This window comes from Saccopteryx leptura, chromosome 3, assembly GCF_036850995.1.
Source record: "Saccopteryx leptura isolate mSacLep1 chromosome 3, mSacLep1_pri_phased_curated, whole genome shotgun sequence".
NCBI lineage: Eukaryota > Metazoa > Chordata > Mammalia > Chiroptera > Emballonuridae > Saccopteryx > Saccopteryx leptura.
Window position 1 is genome coordinate 286,994,627 of NC_089505.1, and position 19,453 is coordinate 287,014,079.

The window sequence follows — 19,453 nt, forward strand, 5'->3', positions numbered from 1 at the left end:
TCTGGAGTGGAATGAACACACTGATCCCCTCGTGGCCCAGCCGCTAGAGAAAGAGGGAGCCAGGGGATGAGTCAGCAGCTTTAAATAGCATGCCTGCCACCAGCTGCGTCAATAGGCTAGAGTCATCCAGTCGCCATCCCCCTGCTCTCAGTGCCCTCGGGCTCCTGGGGGGGGCTTGTGCAGTCTGGGCACGCAGGTGAGGCTTGGCATGGAACTTCAGGAGAGCAGCTAAGATACCCCTACATTCCAAAGAGCAAGGCTCTTGTGAATTATTCATTTAGCCATTCAGCCAGTAGCCGCTGAGCCCCTATGCTGTGCTAGCAGTGACTCAGACCACAGAGTCCAGGGCTGCGGGAGAGAGGCACATGAATCATTGCCATGTGACGTGCTCGGGGCTGAGTGTTGGGGGGGGGGGGGCAGGGGATGGCGGTACAGAGCTGGGGAGAGGGAATGGGGAGCCGGCCGCAGCCACCGTGACGTCAGCTAGTGGTCCAGAGGCGGCCGTATGAGAAGCAATGCTGTGTGAAAGGGCATTGCTGTGGTTAGAAGGGTATCTCCTTCCTGAGGGTCGTGGGGATGTGGAATACTAGAGAGAGAGCCACCTTTATTTGGCTCTGGAGACTAGGGATGAAGAAGGCTCCCTGGGGCCTCCCCAGGACCAGGGCCCTCTCTTAGCCCAGGAAGACTCTGTCCTCTGGGCCTCCTGGTTCTAATCTGATCATCCTCTTCTTTATCAAGTGACAATAGCCCTGCATTTGTGAATGCCCAGCCTGGAGCACCACGCCAAACAGAGGCGCCCTCTGTCCTAGAGATGGGCCGCCAGGAGGGGGAGAAGCTCTGAATACTGATCCTGGCCCCCTCCATTCCTCATGCTTGACTCTCCCCGCCCTGGAGGACTGAAGGGTGTCCTGAGTTTCCATGACAACAGAAGCATGTTTGGGTTGAAATGCACACTCCAAGGGCAGCTGCAGTCTACACTGGGGACGCAAAAGTGTCCTCCATTAAACCTTGTCAGATTAGGAAACGGGGTGGTCTCAGTACTCCTCACACTTCTACCCTTGGGTTTGCTAACTCATCAGAGTCACTTCCTGCTAAGGGTCCTATGGCCCTTTCAGGAAGAGGGGGAGAGGCTCACCTGAGGATCATCCTCGGGCAGCTGACTTTCTTCTCCTGGAACAGCTCCCTCAGGCTAGCGATCTCCAGTACCATCACCAGGTTCACAAACGCCCGAGGAACCTGAGCAAAGGCAAGCTCAGTCCCCCGAAGGATCGAAGGATCGAGGCTGGGCAGTGCCTCCTGTTGGGCATTAGGCCTGTGGCCCTCCATCTGGCCCATCCACTTCTTCCATCCCTGCCTCCCTGCCCAACTCCCCATCAGCACCCATGTGTTCAGGCTGCTGGGACCAGGACTGACAGCCTGGTCATGCTGGTCTCCAGGTAACAGGGACCTGACAGTGAGGTCTCAGCCAGAAGCTAGAGCCATCTCCAGGCGAGGTCTGGGGCCCAAGGAGAACTGTGATCGAGCTGCCAGAGGCCATGTGACCCACCCAGCTCCTATACCTCAGCATGGAGGATGTCCAGAGCCTTCCTGATGTTGTCTGTGAAGTTCCGGGGAGAATAGCGGACCTGCAGGAAGAGGAAATGTCTAACACCATTTGTCACCCAGTCTCTATGCAGGCCAGGGCCACTTCTTCTTCTGGGTCCCCTCCTTCCCGTACGTCAGCCAGAAGGGGCAACATCTAAACCTGGGTTTGCCTTGGTACCTCCCACCTTCATACCAACCCACAGCTCTCAGACTTACCATGGCGGTGACCCCTTCCTTCCATGGGAAACACCCTTTCTCCTGCGCGGAGCTATGGAAAGCTCTGGACTCACTGTCTATCAGCTAGATGTAGAGCCTTCACTGAGGCACCTGGGCTCCCTCTAGAGTGGGGTGTTGGAGCAGAGGACCTCTAAGATCTCTTGCAGCTTGAACGTCCTCTGGCCCTATGCCTTGATTTCTTCTGCGTAGAGCCTCAACTGTCTGGGAACCCACAGCCCAATCATATCACTTGAGGAGAAATGGAGGGGAAGAGTGTCCTGTGAAACCCCTCTCCGAAGAACCAACACATTGTAATGGTTATTCCTCTTGATTTTCATACTTGTGGTTTTTAAACTTTTTAAAAGCAGTGGAACCCTTTCTCTGAATGAAATCTATCCAAGAACCCTGCTCTACCAGACGAATTAAAGTTGCAAGAAAGTGGGGGGCAGGTTCATGAGGCCCCCCTCCCCACCTGCCCCAGCAGCCCCCGGCTCCACTGGGGGCTCCTCACATCACAGCTTGAAAACCCCGACCCTGGTGACTTGTTGTCTGGAAAGGAGGGATCTGGGGCAGGGTCAGGGCAGGTGCTACCAGGTCACAACAAGATGCATCACTTCTTAAATTTTGCTCAGCTGGTTCCTTTTCTGCCTGACAAACATCCCAGACTTCAAGTCCCAGTCAGAGAGTCTCCTACTCTGTAAACTTCTGATACTCCTCCCATGCCCACGCCCAATTCCCATGGCAATTCTGACTTCAGACCTCTGTGGGCATCACTGGAACCACACGATGGGGTTTTTCTCATCATGTTATGGTGGTCTGTGTCCCCCTGCCCTGATAGTGTGTGTTTCTTGAGGACAGAGCCTGCATTTCACATGTCTGCTTAGCCCCTAGTACAATGCCTGGCATACAATACGTGCCCAGCAACTGATACCAGAAATAAAAGGTGTCCTGTTCATCAGAAAACACTGTAAACAAAACTAAATGGAAGACAACAAATAGGCAACATAGTTGACAAAGGGTCAGTATACTTAATACAAGGGTTTTTTTATAAGTCAATAATAAGAAGATAAATAACTTAATAGAAAATAGCCAGTGGGCATAATGTAGAATTTATCAAAAGCAGAAATTTAAACAAAGAAAATCAAAGTTTATCTCTACCTAGTAAGTAAATAAATGCAAAATTTAAAAACAAAATACAATTTTTTCATTTATCAGATTAGTAGTTATTAACTGATAATATACATTGTCAGCTTGAGTGAGGAAATAGGCATAAGCATAATTGGTATAAGCATCCTAGGAGCAATTTGGCAATGTATATCCAAAGCATTAAAAATGTGCAGAGTCACCAAAAAATAAGATGGATGGACAGATATGTGCTACGATAGCACAGTATTAACAACTGTAAAATCTAGGGGTAGGTATATGGGCACTTACTACACAAGTCTTAAATTTCTCAGTATGTTTAGAAATTTTTATAATAGAAGACTAGGGGAAGAATATGTATCTTTTTACTTATAAAGCTTACTACCTAGAATACAGACAAGAAAAAAATTGTGGATGTACACAGAGATGGTTGTTTATTCTGGTATTTATTTATAATAAGCATAATTAGAAGTAATGTAAGCTAAGTACCCAATAATTGGGAACAGTTAATTAAGTTATGACCATATAGCCATTAAGAATTATGTTAACATAAAAATAAATATTGATAAAAGAATATTTTCCCAATGTGTTGCTGTTGAAAAACAGCAGGTTACCAAAAGATATTTTTGAGATAATACCATTTTTAGAAAATAATAAAGCATTTTCTCCACATTTACAGAAAATGCTAGACAATGGCATTACAGGATGTTGTAATTATGTTACAGAGAATTTTTTTTTAAGTGACAGGAGAGGAGATAGACAGACTCCCACATGCACTCTGACCAGAATCCACCTGGCAACTCCAGTCTGGGGCCAATGCTCAAACCCAATGGCCGGCAAACTTATTAGTCAACAGAGCCAAATATTAACAGTACAATGATTGAAATTTCTTTTGAGAGCCATTTTTTTAAACTTAAACTATATAGGTAGGTACACTGTTATTAACTTAATTAGGGTACTCCTAAGCTGGCCTTTGCGCCCGCCCGCACGTGGTATTTTGTGGAAGAGCCACACTCAAGGGGCCAAAGAGCTGCATGTGGCTCACGAGCTGCAGTTTGCCGACCACTGCTCAAACCAATTGAGCCACTGGCTGTGAGAGGGGAAGAGAGAGAGAAGGGGGAGAGGGAGGGGAAGAGGAGCAATGGTTGCTTCTAATGTGTGCCCTGACCAGGATCAAACCCATGATGTCTACACTCTGGGCTGACACTTTACCCATTGAAAAAACCTGCCAGGGCCTAGAGAATATTTTTTTCTCTGTACTTTGATGTTTCTTATGTGTATTGCTTGCACAATTAAAAAACAAACAAAAGAACTATTAGCCAGATCGGGTGGTGGTACAGTGGATAAAGTGTCGACCTGGGATGCAGAGAACCCATTAAGCACAGACTCATCCAACTTGAGTGTGGGGTTGCCAGTTTGAGTGTGGGATCATAGACATACCCCAAGGTCGCTGGCTTGAACCCAAAGGTCACTAGCTTGAAGCCTAAGGTCGCTGGTGTGAGCCCAAGGTCACTGGCTTGAGCGAAGGGTCACTGGCTCAGCTGGAGCCCCCTGGTCAAGGCACATATGAGAAAGCAATCAATGAATAACTAAGGTGTCTTGACAAAGAATTGATGCTTCTCATCTCTCTCTCTTCCTGTCTGGCTGTCCCTATCTGTCCCTCTCTCTGTTTCTGTCTCTCTTGCTAATAATAATAATAATAATAATAATAATAATAGAGTCAGCTCAATTGAATGTAGAAAAGGCATGCCCAGCATTAGGCAGAAGTCATGAGATGGATGATCTTAACACAAAGAAACAGTAATTTACACCTACTCAGAATACTAGTTAGAGCTACCTTGCATATGAAAGGGCTGCTCATCACTGGAAGTGTCTAACAACTGGATTCTGTGACAGGCATTTCTGCTGTGGGTGGAGACTGATCTGGATGGTTTGTGGGGTGTCTTCCAGCTCAGAGAATTGGGGAGTCCAGGAAGAAGCACCGCACGCACCCATGGGGTAGCAGCCTGGCTCTTGGGTTTCCTGTCCACCCAGAATGACTGGGCTCTGAACTTTGTCTAAGTGCCTGCATTAGGAAATCAACTTTGCCACACAGTAACAGCATGGAGGTGGAGACGGTGAGGGAGTTCACTACTGGAGAAAGGAGCTGACTTGCAATGACCTATGAGGATATGCCTGATTTTTGAGATCACTGGAATGTTATCCTGGTTTCTAGAATGATCTATCAGGCTCTCTTGATAGAAAATCTAATCATGTTTAATCTCATCAGCAGACCTGCTTGTCCTGTGGAATCTCTTCCTGGAGATGAATGCCCTCTAGGTCTCGGGGCTAGTCCCGGGCTGGACCGATGCAGACCACAAGCCGCTAGTCCCAAGCCAGCTGCCCTGCTCTGGGACCTGTTCGGAAAACCTTCTTGAGGGAAGTCTCAAATTAGGGCCTGGGACCTACCGGGTCATTGCAGGAATCACAGAGGTCGTTGCCTCCTATAAACAGGGTTATTATCTTCCAATCTTCCTGAAAATTTATCTTCTGAAATGAATAGAAAACAAGCAAGTAAATGCCTTACCCCAGAGTCAAGTCGTGGAAAATACAAAGTGCTGAACACTGGCAGGGATGAGTCCTTACATAGCACAGAGTTTAGAGCACATTAACATTTTCTGTTCTTTGGTTTGGGGGTCCTGGGGTCATAGGTCACAGGTCGTTGGTGCTAAATCATTGGCTGTTTGTTTTTTTTAAGGTGGACTCTCTGGACTTCCTTGGCCCTGTGCTCCCCCAGAGCTGTCTGTCTCCATGGAGTTCTCCTGCCCAGTTCCTGTTCCTGGGAGTCCCGCCGCAAGCAGTCCCAGGCGGTGCCCTCTCAGACTCACCGTGTCGTTCTTCATCAGGCCGACCAGCCTCCTGGCCTGAACAGGAAGATCCCTGCGGGCAGGCACAGGAAGAAGTCATGGGAGGAGCCAGGACTGGGAGCCAGGGCTGGGAGGGGACTTAGCAGAGAGAACGGAATAAAACTTGTAGCAGGAGAGTTGGACTGAAGGCCATGCTCCGGTCACAGAGCTGGGGCGGGTGGGAGTCCTGTCTGTACTCTGGGGAGAGAGCACTCCACATACGCGGTGACTGCTAGTGCAATGGTTTCCTGATTGGCATAATGATTACATACTTTTCTTTCTGTCCCAAGCCAAGCTCATTCAGAGCAGACAGAAGGCTGCATGTGAATGTCTCATGTCATGCACAGCTCATGCCGTGACCTCACCCTCAAGGTGACATAGTTGAGTCAGACACACCTGGGTTTGATATTTAGTTACATCTTGCTAACTGCAGAAATGTGACTTAAGTTTCCAGTCCAGAAAGTCTGCAGATGGGGAGACGAAGCCTGTGGAGTGAGAGCCCTTACTGTGCCCAACATCACGGGTTTGAAGCCCGATCTCAGCACCGGCCAGCTCTGAGACCCCAGCCAGGTAATTCACCTCACCAACCCTCAGCCTTTCCCTTTGTAAAATGGGGGTGGCAAGCATACCTTTGTCACAGAATTAGTTGTTGGGCAGATTAAATAAAGTGCCCATAAAGAACTTAGAACAGCACATGCTAGCCATCCATATTATACATACTCCATTTAAGTATTTGTACCACCATCACTATTATCTTCAATAGAGTCCTGGGCACAGAGCCTACCAGGAAACGCTAGCCACCATCCTCCTCCATTCTTTTTTTTTTTTTTCTGTATCTCTCTGAAGCCGGAAATGGGGAGAGACACTCAGACAGACTCCCGCATGCACCCGACCGGGATCCACCCGGCACGCCCACCAGGGGGCGACACTCTGCCCACCAGGGGGCGATGCTCTGCCCCTCTGGGGCATCGCTCTGTTGCGACCAGAGCCACTCTAGCGCCTGGGGCAGCGGCCGAGGAGCCATCCCCAGCGCCCGGGCCATCTTTGCTCCAGTGGAGCCTCGGCTGCAGGAGGTGAAGAGAGAGACAGAGAGGAAGGGGGGGGGGTGGAGAAGCAGATCGGTGCTTCTCCTGTGTGCCCTGGCCGGGAATCGAACCCGGGACTTCTGCATGCCAGGCCGACACTCTACCACTGAGCCAACCGGCCAGGGCTCCATTCTTAACTATTAGCCTGGCTGGCCTGGTTTTAGTCCCAGTAGACAAGGTATCAGTGAACCTGGGTAGTAATTCTGGGTTAGCCATGTAACTTCTTTGAGCCTCAGTTTCCTCGTCTGTACATCTGAAGTTATCAGAGCAGCAGCTCTTTCTATGGACCAGAGTTTTGGGATGATTCACCGACCTCTCTGAGCCTCAGTAACACCATTAGGAAAATATGGGTGTCTGATGCTCTGCTTTGTCTGTCTCACAGTTACTGAGCAGAACACAGGGAATAAGAGAAACAAAGGTACTTTGTAACTTGTGCACTGCTGAGCATGTAGGAGGGCTTCCTATCAAACCTGGGCTAAAGCCTGCAAGGCACAAAGCCAACAGACCATGTGGTTGAGTTAATGCATCTGTTCAGGCCACTTTGCCTCTTTGTGCTATAGTTTCTGCAATACAGGAATAACAATCTCTCCCTCTTACCCACAACTCAAAACATGCTTGGACAAATGGATTACTTGCATGAAAGAGCCGAAGGCTCCCAAGAAAGCCGAGAAGAAATCCAGGGCCATGTGAATCACACTCCGTTCGGTTACTTTTATGACTAAGGTTTCCTTCTAAGCTGCCTTCCTGACATAGTCACTCTTAGAACTTCCTCTCCCCTTAACACGTCCAGCTGGCATGTACTTAGAAAAAAAGCAAAATTATGGGAATATTAAAGTAAGCCTACAATTTAAAGCAGTAAATTGGTAGCCTTTCACCCCTCCCCCACCAAAAGGAAAACAAAGCTGTAGAATTCATTCCAAACCCTACTGGATTTTGTAGGATCTCTGCTCTGGAAAATTGGTCCCCTTTCCTGTCATAAACACGAGAGTTACTTGGGTGGCTCACAGATTCAGGGTCGTGTTGAGAGCTGAGGGAGTGGAGTAAGGGAATCTAGGAACCAAGACACAGGAATCCCTAGGAACTACATGCTAGCATTAAATTTGTGATTGTTCTGGAAGGAGAATAGGATTAAGAACTAGAAAGGATCTTTTTATTCATTTTTCCTAGATTGGGAGTGGCATTCACTTATTCTCTGACCAGGCAGCAAACTCAGTGGAGCACTTAAGTCTCTGGGACCTTGGAGAGAAGTGGAGCTGTAGGACCCAGGGAAGCCAACCACGCTCTTGGGACTCAGCCATTCAGTGCCCATGAACCACAAGACCAGGGGTCCCCAAACTTTTTACACAGGGGGTCAGTTCACTGTCCCTCAGACTGTTGGAGGGTCGGACTATAAAAAAAAACTATGAACAAATCCCTATACACACTGCACATATCTTATTTTAAAGTAAAAAAACAAAACGGGAACAAATACAATATTTAAAATAAAGAACAAGTAAATTTAAATCAACAAACTGACCAGTATTTCAATGGGAACTATGGGCCTGCTTTTGGCTAATGAGATGGTCAATGCCCGGTTCCATATTTGTCACTGCTAGCCGTAACAAGTGATATGACGTGCTTCCGGAGCCATGACACGTGAGTCCTACATCACTGGAAGTAGTACTGTACGTGAGCGATGCCGCACTTTGCAGCGCCACCACATACAGTACTCCAGGAGCACAGGATGCGGATGCAGATGCATCCTGTGCTCCTTTCACTGACCACCAATGAAAGAGGTGCCCCTTCTGGAAGTGCGGCAGGGGCTGGATAAATAGCCTCAGGGGGCGACATGCGGCCCGCGGGCCGTAGTTTGGGGACCCCTGCAAAAGACAGCGGTTCCTTTGTTCACTAACACCAGGCGGGTCTTACATCCCTGCTGCATTGTTGCTAGGACCACCATCCTGACCCAACATGTCTGTGCCATTTAGAGCTCCCCAGAACTTCTACACTCAACACGGCATTGAGCCTCACAACCGCCCCGGGAGGGTTCACAGCCAGCCCATCTCTTAGAGGGTAAGGTTTAGCGAGGCCGGGCAGGGGTGGGCGGTAGGGAAGAGGGGAGCCAGGACTCAGCTCAGGGGATCAGTGCTCTTCTCCTGATCCAGGAAGGATGCAAAGTCAAGAGCCTGAAAAAGCTGCCCCAAAAGCATGTCTGAGGAAGGGAATGAGACGATATGAAAGATAAAGATGAGCAGAAAATACAAGCTGAGTCTCAGGCCAGCCCTCCCCTCTTACGACCACTGCCTTACGTGGATGTGCGAGTCATGATGAGAAAAAGGAATTTGCTCAAAGCGTATACCTGGCATCAGAGTCAACTGGGACTAGTTCCTGGGGTGGAGTTAGGGGTGGGCTAGCAGCTTTCCATGCCCCACAGCCAGGGACACCCCCGACAGAGACCCTTCCCCGGACCAAAGCCCCTAGCTGTCGGCCACACAGCCGAATCTAGGCCGAGCCCCCGACCAGGTCCCCAGAAGACCTGTGCTGTCACCCCAGGGCTCCCTCGCTCACCCAGCGCAGTCTCCCGCCACAGCCTGGTTTAGGAAGGCTCCGGGACTGTTTTCTTTCCCGGTGCCAAGAGAGAAGCCCTTCAGGGATGGGTTGAATTCCCGGAGCATGTCTGGAAATACAATGAAGAGACATGCTTAGTACAACCCAGAGCAATGTGCGAATCCTTTTACTAAGCACCTGTGGGTACTGAGGACCAAGCAGTGCCCCACCCACCACCCTTTCCCTTACTATTCACTCAGCATGGGAAGAAATGTTCAGTAGGACATTTTCCTTGTTTCCCTTAATGCAGAATAACTACTGAGATAATTCATGCGCCATAACATTCACCATTTTAAAGTGTACGGTTCAATAGCTCCAGTATATGCAGACAGTTGTGCATCCATTACCACAGTCGACCTCAGAACATTTTCATCACCCCAGAAGAAAACCCCGTACCAGCCCCCCCCCCCATTCCCTCTAACCCATGGCAACCCTGAGTCTATTTTCTTTCTATATAAACGTAGTTATTCTGGACACTTCATATAAAAGGAATCATACAATACAGTATGTCTTGCGTCTGGCTTCCTCCACTCAGCATAATGTTTTCAATGTTCACCCATGTTAGTAGGTGTCAGCACTGCATTCCTATTTATGGCCAGATAATATCCTATTGTACAGACAGACCACAGTTTATTTATCCATTCACCAGTTGAAGGACACTTGGACTATTCTCACCATTCTGGCTATTATAAATAATGCAGCTATACACATTTATGTATGAGTGTTGTGTGGATTTCTCTCCAGTATATAACTAGGAAGTAGACTTGCTGGATCCTCTGTTTAACCTTCTGAATAACTTTTAGATCTATTTCCAATGCAACTGTATGATTTGATTTGATTTTTAATCTATTGGGGTGATATTGATTAAGAAAACTTTATAGGTTTCAGGTGTACAATTCTATAGTCCGTCATCTGTATATTGCACTGTGTGCTCACCGCCCCAAGTCAAGTCTCCTTCCATCACCGTTTATCCCCCTTCACCCTCTCCTGTCTGCCCTTCGGCGATTTTCCTCTTGTAATCATCATACTGCTGTGTCTATGAGTTTTTTCTCTGCTTACTATTTCATGTTCCCATCAGCAGCAAATGAGGGTTTCAATTTCTGTACATCCTAATACTTGTCTTTTTATTAATAACCACTCTTGTAAATGTAAAATGGCATCCCATTGTGGTTTGATAGTTAATGATATTGAGTATCATTTCAGGTGCTTATTGGCCATTTGTATACTTTTTTGTTTTGTACCCTTTGCCCATTTAAAAAAAATTGTGGTAAAATACATATAATAAAATTTACCATATTAACCATTTTTAAGTGTAGTGTAGTGGTACAATTTTTTAATTGGGTTGTCGTTTTATTGCTGAGTAATAGTTCTTTATATTTTCCAGATACAAGTTTCTTATCAAGTACATACTTGGCAATTATTTTCTCTACTCCTTGGTTGTCTTTTACTTTCTTTGGAAAGCACTTTCTTCTTGTTTTTCCTTTGAATCACTAAAGTGTTTAATTTTGTCCAATATATCTCTTTTTTCTTTTTTGTCACTTGTGCTTTTGGTGTCATATGTAAGAAGGCTTTGTTTAACCTAATGTCATGAAGATCTGCTCCTCTGTTTTCTTCTAAGAGTTTTAGCTCTTCCATTTAGGTCTATGTTTCGATTTGAGTTGATTTTTGTATATGGTTTGAGGTAGGGATCCAATTTCATTCTTTGTAGGTAGCTGCCTGGTTGTCCCAGTACCATTTATTGAAAAGACAATTCTTTCCCCATTAAATGGTCTTAACATAGGCTAAATGTGTCCAGACATCTGAGGGGCGGCATTGCCTCAATCCTTTGTAAGTCACTTTGATGAGAGATCTTGAGCCTGTTGGTTTTTAATTATGTTACCCATGCTAACAGCATGAGAATTGGAGAGCCCAGCAAGCTGTTATACAGGCTGGGCCAGGTCCTAGCCAGTCAATCCCACTTACAAAAGCAACCCGCACCATCTCCAAGCAGTAGGGGAGTTTATTTATAGCTCTTGTGTGTAGACCTAGAGATAAAGAAGACAGGGAATACTTGTGCCACAGAGTTGTACCTACTTAAATTCAACAGGATTTGCAAATAGCAAAACAGATAACAAATGTGAAGTCCAATCAGCTCTGCCTATGTAGAGATGAAGCAATCCTTATCATCAAATTCTTAGTGACTTAAAGCTCAAATAACTTCCTAGCCTCTAAAGATATATTACACAGGGATAATTACAAGAAGAGTAAATGAAAATGGGCCCAATGAAATTCCTCTTCAGGTATAATTATTAGCTATAAGATTTTAAAGGGAAAGAATTAAATTTTAACATTTATTGCATGTATCTTTAAGAATAAGCACAGTGATGTCTACGGATTAAGGACAATACAAAGATGAAAAAGACAAGGTTTTCAGAGAATGTTGTCAGGCTTTAAAAAAAATCAGTCCAAGCAGGTTGTTGGTGAAATAATTTAAAGAAAACTTCAGGCTCCAAATGTGACTGTTTTTGCACAGCCCGAGCAAGGTAACTTCACCTTTACTGCTGCAATAACAGTGTTTCCTAAAGCGGCGCGCAGGAATTCACTGTCTCTGCACTCAGTGGTGCCTAATGCTGCCCAAGCCGTGATCAACGCTTCTCAAACAGGCATAGCCCAGATGGCTTTCCTTTCTTTCTTAAATCATTTCTTAATAATGATTTGCACTAAGGATTGGCCTGAGATCTTTATCTCTTATTCTCTTCTTTAGACAAATACAATTTTTAAAATATAAAAGAGAAAAGAAAAGAAAAAGAAAATCTCCCTCCCAGGCTTTTATCACTCAAGAAGCAAAGCAGGGAGACCACATCGGGGAAGCAGCGCCCCCTGCCGAATGCGGCTGTCTCTTGCCTCCCGGTACCCTGCTAAGCTCGAGGCCTCCGCCAGGGGGAGCTGCAGATACGCGCACAGTGACTGCGAGCCCGTCCCCCCCACAACACCCCCAGGGAGGGTGTACTCACTGGCCAGGGTGGTGACGCTGCTGAGGTTCCCATCTCCGCCGACGCTGTGTTGTGGGAACAAAAAAGAGAATGAAGGTTGAAAATGCCAGCGATGCAGAAACACCTCAGACACTACTGACACAGACCTTTCTCCTGAGAAACACCCTGGGGGCTTGAGCCTGCCTTTTACTTAGGATTGCAGTAAAAATTCTTGAGAAACAAGCCAGAATGCAGCAACTCCTCTCCCCTCAAACCTGAACATCCAAACAAGAAATGGTCATGGCTGACTTTGCTTATGTTTAACTTTGAGTGTTGACACTGGGGCAGGCTTCCCCCACTTCCAGAGGGCAAGTGGCCTTCCTTGTACGCAGGGTCCGGCCTTGCCCCACCAACCACGGCAGCTGTGCGTTGCTATTATTACTGAAAACACAGTAAAAGGGTTTGCTCTCATCGTTCCTTTCCTCTTCGGCTTGGGCAGACCTGTCTTCCAAGGGTGTCTTCTACAGAGCAACCCATCTTCCAAGCCACTTCTACAAGCCCAAGGAAATCCAAATCGGATGGGTTTCTAGGCATGAAAACATGCAACATTCCAGAGTTTATTGGATTCCCTGCTTTTCCATATTCCTTCATTCTCTGCCAAACACGTCTGGGAACATTTAAAAGGTTCTCCAAGTGGTTAGGGTTTAACTCTGTGCAGCATCACAAGGGAAGATGCCAACGATTCGACTCATCTGGTGCCAGAGATGCCAGATCCCAGGCTGAGGGACCACCACCCCTGCCCCTCATGCGTTCCACGCTCAGAGGTCTGAGTCCTGCTCGCTTCAGCTTGGGGAAGCCTGGACCTGTTTACAGCCTGAGCAGGAACAAGCCTGCAGGAAGCAATACACAATGGAGGATGCCACCAGGTTAGGTGTCAGCAACCACCTACTCTACCTCTTGATCTTTTACCAACTGGCTGGGTGACCCTGGACAAGTTACTTGCCTTTTCTGAGCTTGCTTCCTCATCTGTATACCGAAGGCCCTTTAATAATGATGCCAGCTGCCATTCGTACCTACTTTGTGCCAGGCACTGTGTTGGGGTGCTTAAATTCTCTCTAACCCTCACAACAGTACTCCTGCAGTATAATTATCCCTGCATCAAAGATGAGGAGACAAGCTCAGAGAGGTTAAGTAACTTGCCCAAAGTTGCACAGAACTGGGCAGCCAGGGTTCAGACACAACTCTGGTGCCAAGGCCACTGCCTCCTTCCAAGACTACTTCCCAGAGGAAGAAATGGAGACTAGAGCAGCTTTTCCAACTCAAATGTTTATGTAGTTTCTCCCCCAGACTCTGCCTTGTCTGGGGAAACTGATAAAAACCTTCTTCAAATTAAAACTAGAAGTTTCTCATGAAAACTACTAGGTGGCTGCCTGACCTGTGGTGGTGCAGTGGATAAAGCGTTGACCTGGAATGCTGAGGTCACTGGTTCGAAACCCTGGGCTTGCCTGGGTTTCGAAGGCACATAGGGCAAGCAACAAACAACTAAAGTGAAGTAACTATGAGTTGATACTTCTTGCTCCCCTCCCCCTCTTCTCTCTGTAAAATCAATAAGTAAATCTTAAAAGAAAAAAAGGTATTAAATGGCTCATTCCTCTGCTGGAAGAATGGTTTTCCATGATGAGCAGGGGTCCTCCCAGCCCTGCCAGGAAGGGGTCTTCAGGGCCTACCCACCCCCCTCACTCACCTCCAGGATAAGCCTCGATACTGGGTCAAGACGTCCAGGATGTCCCCGGGCTTGGACCCGGCCCCATTACCGGCCTGAGAGGGAGCAACGAGTGGTGAGTTTCCCTGCCAGCTGGCCAGAGGTCCGCACCTTGTCCTGGCCGGATCCCCTGGGGCCCTCCAGGATCCAGAGTCTGGGCTGCACCCTTTCCAGAGGTGAGTGACAGCCCCTGCTGGGAGTCCTGGCCTGTCCCCAGCTCAGCCTCACCCTGAGAAACCTGCCAGAACCAAGGTCGAGTGACACCAGTAGAGCAAAAGTGTTCTGAAAAACTACACTGCAGTGTCCATTTTCCAAAAGGACACATTCTGGGGTCCTGGTTTCTTCATTTTAAAAAAGTTGTGAAGTCTTTCATAAGAGAAAGCGTAGTGCAGTTCTTTTATATCACTATGTCTGCACATGGACATTTACAAAGTAGCCAGCAAATGAATGCCTTGTACCTACCCCTCAGCTGACCAAAAACCAGGGTCTTATCAAGCCACAGTCTGGACCGGGGGTCAGGAACCTTTCTGGCTGAGAGAGCCATGAATGCCACATATTTTAAAATGTAATTCCATGAGAGCCATACAACGACCTGTGTACGTTATGCATTATCCAATAAAAATTTGGTGTTGTCCCGGAGGACAGCTGTGATTGGCTCCAGCCACCCGCAACCATGAACATGAGCGGTAGGAAATGAATGGATTGTAATATTGAGAATGTTTTATATTTTTAACATTATTATTATTATTTTTATTAAAGATTTGTCTGCGAGCCAGATGCAGCCATCAAAAGAGCCACATCTGGCTCACGAGCCATAGGTTCCCGAACCCTGGTCTGGACCCTCTCTGCGGGTGCACGGGCCTTGCCTAAAGAATGCTATTTCAGAGCAGGACCGTGCCAAACAGCACACCGAAGGCTGGCCTCCCAGGCAGCCTGGGGAGGAGGATGGGCCTCGTGAGAGCCCCCACCCCACCCCTTGCCCCAGGGGTGTGATCCCTGCTCTGGGGCACAATTCCTCTGGCCCCAGCCAGGTGTGTCATACTCAAAGTGCTGCCACCCCAGGAAATCCCAAACAGCTGTGCTGATCCTTGATGACTTCTTACTCCCAGCGCATCTTCAAGGAGCCAGGGGGTGGGGGGTGGGGGCGCAGGTGAAATCGGGCCACACCTGGCAGTGGTGGTGGGGTAACCAGAGCTAACAGCCACCTGCCTGTCCTTCCCCGAGGGGGTGGGTATGAGCAGTAGGGGCTTTGGGGTGAAGAGTCACTGAGGGATCAGGGAGGAGACAGCTACAACAGGGCCAGAATTCTGAGTCAGGACCCATGAGTTCTGGGCCTGGTCCAGCACTTACAAGCTGTGTGGCCCTGGACACGGACTTTGCCTCCCCCAACTCCACCTTCTTTATGGTTTAAGTTTAAGGAGAGTTGGACTTCACGGGTTTTGTTGAGGAAATTGAGTGAGATGATATCAATGTGAATAGGCCGCAGACGTGAAGGTGTGAGCTGGATTTGGGGGGAAATTCAGCTGGAGGCCCTGGATGCTACTGAGCAGCAGCTAGACTCGTCTGTGATGAGTCACTATTGCAGGGGAGCTTCTGTCTGGAAACCTCTGGGACCCCATCCAGGCTCTCTAAGGGCCTGCCTTGGCTTTTCAAAGATAGCTCTTTGTACGGCTTGGGGTGTCACAAGGGAGAGGCTGAGCGGCAGGCCAGGATCATTTTTAGGAGCTCTGACTCTGCTCCTGACCCGTTTTCTCACATATAGACCCCCCGACGCCCTATCAGCACCTGCTCCTGTCTCATTATCTCCTGGCCCCTCTCTGAACTTCCCGACATGCACAATGAAGCACCAGGTCTTTGAAGGAGTGCTACCCCGTGGGTGGGAGACCTAGTCCCCTTCTGCTGCCTGACTTGGGCTGGGTCACTTCCGTCATAGCTTCTTGCTCTGGGGTCCCCCGCTTCCCACTCTGTCCTGTGTTCCAGCAGTTCCGGCATCGGGAGAGAAATGAGGACTTTAGAGTGAAGGTGGGAAGACGAGATGGGCAAGGAATGCTGGATTCCAGGGAGGGCGGGATGCTGAGGACCGGAGAGCAGGACCCGGATGGCAACACGGCAACAGTTAAGGGCTAGGAGTGAGGTTTTCCCTTCCCCGGTTCTCAGTGCACCCAGATCAGCTGCCCCCACCCCTTCCTCCCACACTCAGGGTAACTCACCGTGAGAGAGTCGCCCAGGGCTGCGATCACCTTGATGTCCGCCACCTTCAGCCTGTGGACTGAGAAACAAGCAGAAGTGAATGGAGGATCGGGGTTTCTACCTCTTCTGAAAACAAGTGATTTCCCAGGAAAACTGAGAGGAAGTCAATTTTATTTATTTATTTACTTATTTATTTTTGTATTTTTCCAAAGTTAGAAGCAGGGAGGCAGTCAGACAGACTCCAGCATGCTCCTGACCGGGATCCACCTGGCATGCCCACCAGGGGGCGATGTTCTGCCCATCTGAGCTGTTGTGGCCAGAGCCATTCTAGCACCTGAGGCCGAGGCCATGGAGCCATTCTCAGCGCTCGGGCCAACTTTGCTCCAATGGAGCCTTGGCTACGGGAGGAGAAGGGAGAGAGAGGAAGGAGAGGGGGAGGGGTGGAGAAGCAGATGGGCGCTTCTCCTGTGTGCCCTGATGGGGAATCAAACCCGGGACTTCCACATGCAGGGCCGACGCTCTCCTGCTGAGCCAAACAGCCAGGGCCAGGAAGTCCATTTTTAACAGCAGTTCAGCTTGGACAGAGATGTTAAGAACCTGTCCTTGTCATTAGGTTTGGCAACAGTAGCCCAATAGTCGCCGTGGAGCCTGACTGCTCCACAGGTCTCCTCCTTGGGGCCCCTGGACACAGGGCCCAGGGCTGCAGGGTGGACCTGCTTGCAAAGGGCAATCTGCTGGCTTTTGATGAAACCTGATGCCACCAGGTAAGCGGTCACCCTCGGGGCATGAAATGAGCCAGACAATGTGATCTGGGACTAGGGAAGGAATTGTGGTGGACTCACAGCCAATATTCATCTATTCTAGGATCTGGTCATATTTGGGACTAAGTATCATATTATTTTACTAAAAAAAAATAGCTCAGTTTCTCTACAATGAAAAGGGAAATGCCTTCATACCACTATTTTTTAAAACCAAGGTGAAATTCATATCACATAAAGTTAACCATTTTACTGTCAACAGTTCAGTGGCATTAGTGGTGTATTCAGTGTTGTGCAACCACCACCTTACCTAGTTCCAGAACATTCTCATCACCCTTATTAGAGACCTGTACCCATTAGCAGCCTCTCCCATTTCTCCCTCTCCCCCGGCTCCTGCAGCCACTAACCTGCTTTCTGTCTATGGACTCTCTTATTCTGGACATTTCATACAAACGGCATCACACAATATGTGGCCTTTTGTGTCTGGCTTTTTTCCACTTTGCATAATGTTTTCAAGGTTTTCTTGAGTTATAGCATGTGTTAGTACTTCATCCTTTTTATGGCTGAATAACATTCTTTTGTATGGCTAATATGGCATTTCAGTTATCCATTCATCACTTAAAGGACCTTTGGATTGTTTCCACGTTTTAGCTATTGTGATTGGTTCTGCCAGCCACATGAACATTCATGTATAAGTATTTATTTGAATTCTTGTTTTTCACTATTTGGGGTATATACCTAGGAGTGGAATTGCTGGCCCCTATCATAATCCCATGTTTAGCTTTTTGAGGCACCACCAAACTATCTCCTCCAGCTTGACTCTACTTTTTATTTCTTGTGTTTAAGCACATACTGTGACGTGGCTAAGCCGCTGTCTACTCCTATGACAAACATGTTCAACATTGGCTGGAGCACTGGGGACTACACAGTGATCAGAAACGTTAAATGCCCTCAAGAACCTCACAGGCTAAGGAGGAAACAGGAAACATCCATAATTATAAGAATTTCTAGGCTGATAAACACTCTGAGAGGCATAAAGTGATCAGAAAGCCTGGAGCTGGGGGCTGATCTACCCCAGGGCTGTGGTGGGGTGGTTCAGAGCAGGCTCGTGGAGGTGGTGTTTGGTTGAACTAAACCTAAGGCATTATGAGATAAGAGGGAGAGCCAAGCAGGTGATGGATAGCATAAGGGTGGACATGGTCCAGTAAACATGTGATATCTATGAAGAAGAGAGAGTTATGCAGTTTGGCTTAAGGGATGGGTACAGAAGGAGGCTAACAAAAGTAACGTTGAAAAGTAGGCTAGAGGCCCTGGCAGGTTGGCTCAGCAGTAGAGCATCAGCCCAGCATGTGGAAGTCCTGGGTTCAATTCCCAGTCAGGGCACACAGGAGAAGCATCCATCAGCTTCTCCACCCTTCCCCCTCTCCTTCCTCTCTATCTCTCTCTTCTCCTCCCACAGCCAGGGCTCCATTGGAGCAAAGTTGGCCTGGAGCTGAGGATGGCTCCATAACCTCTGCCTCAGGCACTAGAATAGCTCCTGCTGCAACAGGGCAATGTCCCAGATGAGCAGAGCATCACCCCCTGGTGGGAATGCTGGGTGAACCCCAGTCAGGTGCATGCGGAAGTCTGTCTGACTGCCTCCCCACTTCTAACTTTGGAAAAATACACACACACACACACACACACACACACACACAAAAGTAGGCTAGGGCCACAAGCCTTATATGCCTGGTGAACATGAATATTGCTATACAGGGTGGGGCAAAAGTGGGTTTACAGTTGTTCCTACTGAAAGGAACACAATAATTAATAAATAATAACACAAGAATAAACTCTGTTTCAGGTACTTACAAGTGAAACCTACTTTTGCCCACTCCTGTATATACAACTTGTACGTAGACACCTGCACTATATTTGTGTACCCCTTTACATTATACACACATGGGTGTGAATCCAAGTGCATTTGGGGGCCCACACCTAAGATTCTGTATTCCACATGCAGCTCTGGACCCTCAAGTCCTTGCTCCCATGGTCACCCTGACTTTGCTATAGCTCCACTTTCCTCTCAGATGTGCCTCCGCTTGTCTCTCGTGGTACACTGCTGAACAAAATTGTCAAATAGCTTTCAGGCCTTAGGGAAAAGTCTAATATATCATTTGTCCTAGGGAGTGGCCCACTCCCAGAGGGAAGAAGCCCAGCATTTTAGTGGGGCATTACTTAAGATGAATAAACTGAACCTTGCGTGCAAGGAGGCTTACTTGACAGCTCCTCTTTGCCAAGTCACCCTATAAAC

The 19,453-nt window shown here is 47.9% G+C and overlaps 1 protein-coding gene across 1 annotated transcript in view; it reads right to left on the bottom strand.

Moving 5' to 3' along the window:
• PLB1 (phospholipase B1) overlaps window positions 1-19,453 on the bottom strand; it is a 122,868-nt gene that overhangs the window by 54,225 nt on the left and 49,190 nt on the right. The window contains exons 18-25 of the mRNA XM_066378622.1: window positions 16,423-16,481; window positions 14,195-14,268; window positions 12,493-12,536; window positions 9,461-9,569; window positions 5,811-5,862; window positions 5,392-5,472; window positions 1,560-1,625; window positions 1,136-1,236 (exon numbers count right to left, since the gene is read on the bottom strand). Of these exons, the coding sequence (XP_066234719.1) occupies window positions 1,136-1,236; window positions 1,560-1,625; window positions 5,392-5,472; window positions 5,811-5,862; window positions 9,461-9,569; window positions 12,493-12,536; window positions 14,195-14,268; window positions 16,423-16,481 (586 nt within the window). The remainder of the gene's footprint in view (window positions 1-1,135; window positions 1,237-1,559; window positions 1,626-5,391; window positions 5,473-5,810; window positions 5,863-9,460; window positions 9,570-12,492; window positions 12,537-14,194; window positions 14,269-16,422; window positions 16,482-19,453) is intronic.